Below are 5,000 nucleotides of genomic sequence, written 5' to 3'. Positions count from 1 at the left end.
CTCTCAACCAGCCAACACGTTCCCAACTCAGCATCCTCATACTGTGTCTGAGCCCAGAAGTTTACACACATCTGCATATATAACATTCGGCCCATAAACTCCACTCTTTCTAGTCAGGTGGAGGTAGCATTTTCTTCTTTTTCTTAAAAAAAAAAAAAAAAAGAAATTTGAGTATCCTTCAGGTTTGAAAGTCATTCTATAAGGAAGAGTATTCGAGAGACACATACTTGTATAAGAAAAATCAATTCTTTCTCTTGGGGGGAGAAAAAGAAGGAAAAAAAAAAAAAGAAAAGTCTGTGAATGCTTAATCTGTTCTTTCATTCCCACTGTAAATCACATCAATATACTGGGTGAATCTACAACTGACTGTCATTTACAAGGTAGTTAACAAAATCCCAAGCCATCACCCAATCCCTCCCCACTCCAGAGGGAAAGTCGTGGAGGCTGTTTGGCATCATCAGAGGTGACTCGTTCACACCACATCAGTTCTGTTCCCCTGCTCAGGACAACACTTCCTCTCCTGAAGCGGTTTAACAGGCCCTCCTGGCCTCTCTGCTCCAGCCCTTCCTGGAACCACAAGTAACCGCCAGCATCCAACGTTCCTGCATCACCCCGGACCCCTTCCCGGGAAGACCGAACCCCCTTGAGTACCCCTGCTTCAGACGGAGGTGACAGTCCTGACTTTGGCCGAGAGGGCTTGCTTGAACCTCCTCTTCAGGTCCTGCATGTTGGGGGACTTGGGCCGAGGGATGAGGGAGGTCCGTCGCTTCTCTGGCGTGCCACTGGGCTGCTGTTTGTGACTCACTTCTTTGCACAGCACGTGGAAAGCGTTGTAGACGTCATTGTCATTCTCGCTGACGGACACCTCATAGAAGGAGCAGCCCAGCATGCTAGCCAGCTGCAGTCCAAGCTGAGGGTCCACCTGCTTGATGTGTAGCAGGTCGGCCTTGTTGGCCACGACCACCACGGGCAGCCGGGTGCCCAGGTGCAGCTGCTGCACGTGCTGGTGAAGCTGGCTGGTGAGCTCATAGCTCTTGTAGTCAGTGATGGAGAAGACAATCACCACGGCGTCTGCCCAGCGGATGCACCTGTTTAGCTGCTCAGTGCAGCTCAGGCCATTCTCGTGGACCTGAAAGAGAAGGGGTGACAGCAAGGTGAAGGGCAAGGGCCAGAGAGAGCCCTGGCTCAGCTACAGAGAGAATTCAAAAGAGCCCTGAGCAAGAACACCAGGTTGCAGGCCATCAACAAGTTCTATTCCCCCACACTTTAGCTTTCTCGACAATATGTTGATCCAGCTGCATGGAGCTGGAATAAATAACAGAGCTGCTCACCACACTCAAGTGGAAAATTGACCTGCAGAGAACTCCATGCAGAGAGACTTTGTAGTTGCACAAAATGGGAAATTAACTGGCTAGACAGTAAGTCTGGGGAAGTAAAGATAGGAGCTGGAAGCATTTAAACCTGGATAACTGCCCAGTTCAAGAGGGAAAACACACACACACACACATGCTAGCATGGCTCTTTGTCTATAGAGTAACTTTCCACAGTGTAAGAGTGATTCTGAGGATTTGGAGACGATACCTAGATGTTTGATTTTTAATGCCAAAAACACAAATGTAAAAACTGACCTTTTAAACCCTAGTACGGGCATTCTGCCAAATCCAAGTGTGTTTGGTTTGGTCTTTCCTGCTGAGTAAAATCGTCCTAAAAGATTTCTGCCCCTTTAGCCAAGTCTCCCATCTAGGCTAAGACTGATCAACAGCCAGATACAACTGAAGTGTCAAGCAATATATAAAAGCCTAGACTTGACTCCCCAGGTTTCTTTCCTTCTTCGGCACAAGGTACTTTGAAAACAGGAGAACAACTCTGTGGCCAAGCAGACTCCCTTTAGACTTAATCACATATATCAGACACTCACCTGAATACCTGGAGTGTCTTGAACCTGAATAGCCAGGGTTTCACCTTCTATTTGGACTTGTCTGGTATAGAGATTACCTATAAAGAGGGGAAAAAAAAGATTATGTCCTTCCTTCTTGTACAACTTTTAAAACATTGTAGGGAGGAAAAAAAAATCATAGGATAATTTTTACTTAGAAATTATAACCTGAACCAACGCACAAAATAAGCTATAGTCTATTCTATTTAATGGATTTATTTCAGATGTTTTTTTAAAACAACTGCAGTTTCAACCCTGCATAGGCACGTTTATTAAAACTAGGACAAAGCTTGTTACATTTTTGGAAACTTAATTGTCTAACTTTAAACAAAACTTACATTTTTAGAGAATTTCCTTGAAAAAAAATGTTCTTGGTCTATTTTCGTACTTGTTGCTCTCTGGCACCAATTTATTTTTTAGCCATTAGATATAAAGGCTTAGTGGGCAGATATTGTTAGTAAATTCACAGCCAACATCATCAATTGGAATAAAATTGTAACATAACATAGCTGACTCTACATCAAAGCAGAAGGCTGCCATGCCTTATCAGGGGATGGTTTATATAGTACATTTGAAGTAATCCCCTGTAGGTACTTCATATGGTCTAAGGAATTAAGCAATTTGCTAACACAGCATAGGTAGAAAGCCCTTAAGCCTCCCCAGTGGATATCCTTAATCACAGGGATTGAAAGGGTGTCCAATCATTTATTCAGGAACTCTCCTCCTAAAATTTTACCATGTAGTTATTTTTCTTTGTTAAGAAAAGAGAACTTTAGGTTTACAACTGTGCTCCTTTGGCCTCTGCTTTAAAAGGTCACCTCTGAAAGGCAGCCAACAGAGAAGGCCAGGGGTGGGGGTAGGCGCTGGCCATCTTTTTTTTTTTTTTTTTTTATGACTTTTGCAGGAGTGTTTTGAAGGGAGAGGCTCTTGAGTACAAAGGGTGCTTCCAACTGGGGTCCCTATAGTTAAAACATACCAAGGAGAATACTTTCAGGCACTTGATAAAATGATGAATGGGCTTGGAATGGAATGAGGCCAGATGGCAGCTATGGGAAGGGGGGGCACTCAGGAGGGGGCTAGGAAAGTTGAAAGTGGCAGGATCCCGGTGCTCTGGCCGTCACTCTGAAGGAACCTGCCTGGTAGACACTTAAAAAATGGGAACAGCAGTACTGGTGCAGGCTGACAGCACTTTCTTCAAATACATTTCCTCACCTGCATTTCTTTCATAGTCGCCGATGAATCGTTTGGTGAGGAACCTGACCACGAGAGCTGCAGGTCAGAAAAGAGAAAGGAAAGGGGGTTAGTCTTGGCACAAGAAGTTAGATTGGTCTCCCCACTTCAACCCCCACCCTAAAAAACAACTCTCAGGCAAAGCCAGCCACCAAATGAAATTCCTACCCTGCAGCTCCCTGACCCTACTTCCAGACACAACGGCGAGGGGGCTAGGAGGCATTGTGAATTATGGCTCTGTCCAGCTGGAAGGGTCATTTGGCCCACCCCCATTCTCCGAGCCCGGCCGAGCCACACCTAAGCCTGCCCGCACACAAACGTCTTTCCTAACCTTAAAGAGCTCCAGGAAGGGTTACGTTCACTGACTCCCCTTTCTGTGCCAGATACTGCCAGGGGCTCAAGAACCCAAAACTTCGAATCCCAGTTGTGTCGGTTGTGCAGAGGGCCGTCAAGCCATTTAGGATCAGTTTGTTTCCCTCATCTGATGAAGGAAGGGGGAGTGGAAACGAAGCTGGCTAAGGTCCTTCCCCAGGGACCGTGGATAAACCTCTACCCCAAGCCGGGTTTAGTCGAAACTGCCAGCGGGGGCCGCCGAACTCTGGACCGAGAGTTAAGCGGGTTCTCGCCGGAGCGCGAGGACTCACCAGTCTTGCCCACGCCACTGGCGCCCACTACGGCGATCTTGACCAGGCGGCGGCCCGCGGCCCCCAGGCAGCAATCGGCTGCGGCTGCGCTGCCCGGGGCGGGGTACTCGGCGATGGTGCACATGTTCTGAATGAGGCGCATCGCCGCTTCGGCCGGGGCTTCACCGCGGGGGACGGGACCTGCAGGGCAGGAAGAGGATCGCGCTGTGCGACAGCGGCGGGAGGACCAAGCAGAGGACTCCGCGGTTGAAAAGAAGAAAAGAAAAAGAAATGGGGGGAAAAAATGCACCGGAGAGGACGCGGAGGCCAACTAGTGCAGGCTCAAGCTCCGAGCTGGGACTGCAGCCGGGTTGCGCGCGCGCTGTTTTCTCCGCGACCGGCCCCACCCCTTGCTTCCCGCGGCCAATCCCGGGGCGCCCTGCGCGAGGCCCCGCCCACGGCGCCGCTCCGCGCGCGCCGCGCCCCTGGGGTCTCTTGGAGCCAGTGCGGGGCCCCGTGAGGCGTGGGGGAAATGGGACAGGCAGCCTGGGAGGGGGCAACGGGGAGGGGGTTGGAGGCCACCGCGCAGCCAATGGCGGGCGCCGGGGACAACAGCGCCGGGCGCGGGCCTAGGTCCTGCTGCGCCGGCACGGGGCAGATGCTGTGGCTGTGGGGTTGGGAGCGCCTTGATTCCGGGAAGCGGGGCTGGGTCTGGGGTCGGCGGTGGGAGATGTCTGCACCCTGTCTGCCTGCCTACCCACAAGAGCGCCGCCCCGGTCCCTCGTGAGCTCTCACAGGCATCTTCACCCGCCTGGATAACCAGCCCGCCCGCCTACTCCCTGCAGCCTGCGGACCTCTGGGCCCAGCCCCGCCCACCCTCCGGGAACCTGCGCCCAGGAGGCCGGGGCCTTTACGGTGTGAGCCCTCGGGGTCTCTCGTCTGGCTGTCCAGCTGCGTGCTTGTCTCCTAAATTTGGGAGACATTGACTCGGGTGCATCCGGGGTGGCATATCCCGAATCACAGATTTGACTACAATGGCAATCTATTAAAAGACCCGGTACCCACTCCCACTTTGACGTTGACTTTGGCGGGGGGTGGGGGGTGGGGGTGGGAAATAAAGCCACCCTTCTTGTTCTACCTCTTGTTGGCCGAGTGACAAGCTCACGTGAACACACATATGGTCGGGTGCGTGTGCAGCACACCCAGAGGCA

The 5,000-nt window shown here is 51.2% G+C and overlaps 1 protein-coding gene across 1 annotated transcript; it reads right to left on the bottom strand.

Moving 5' to 3' along the window:
* Positions 1-147: 147 nt before the first annotated feature.
* RASL11B (RAS like family 11 member B) lies at positions 148-4,174 on the bottom strand. The gene is made up of 4 exons (XM_005904285.2): positions 3,811-4,174; positions 3,149-3,205; positions 1,919-1,995; positions 148-1,129 (listed from the first exon to the last, which is right to left on the bottom strand). Exons 1-4 carry the CDS (start codon positions 3,950-3,952, stop codon positions 659-661), a joined length of 747 nt encoding a protein of 248 aa, XP_005904347.1. The 5' UTR covers positions 3,953-4,174; the 3' UTR covers positions 148-658.
* Positions 4,175-5,000: the final 826 nt, after the last annotated feature.

Source organism: Bos mutus, chromosome 6, assembly GCF_027580195.1.
Source record: "Bos mutus isolate GX-2022 chromosome 6, NWIPB_WYAK_1.1, whole genome shotgun sequence".
Taxonomy (NCBI): Eukaryota; Metazoa; Chordata; class Mammalia; order Artiodactyla; family Bovidae; genus Bos; species Bos mutus.
Note: the sequence above shows the minus strand (reverse complement) of the source record. Positions and strands in the feature narration are given on the sequence as shown.

Coding starts and splice junctions, on each gene's coding strand:
- RASL11B (XM_005904285.2), bottom strand. CDS start 3,952: ATGCGCCTCATTCAGAACATGTGCACCATCGCCGAGTACCCCGCCCCG. Junction 1,996..3,148: donor CGACTATGAAAGAAATGCAG/GTGAGGAAATGT, acceptor CCCTCTTTATAG/GTAATCTCTATACCAGACAA. Junction 1,130..1,918: donor AAGACACTCCAGGTATTCAG/GTGAGTGTCTGA, acceptor CTTCTCTTTCAG/GTCCACGAGAATGGCCTGAG.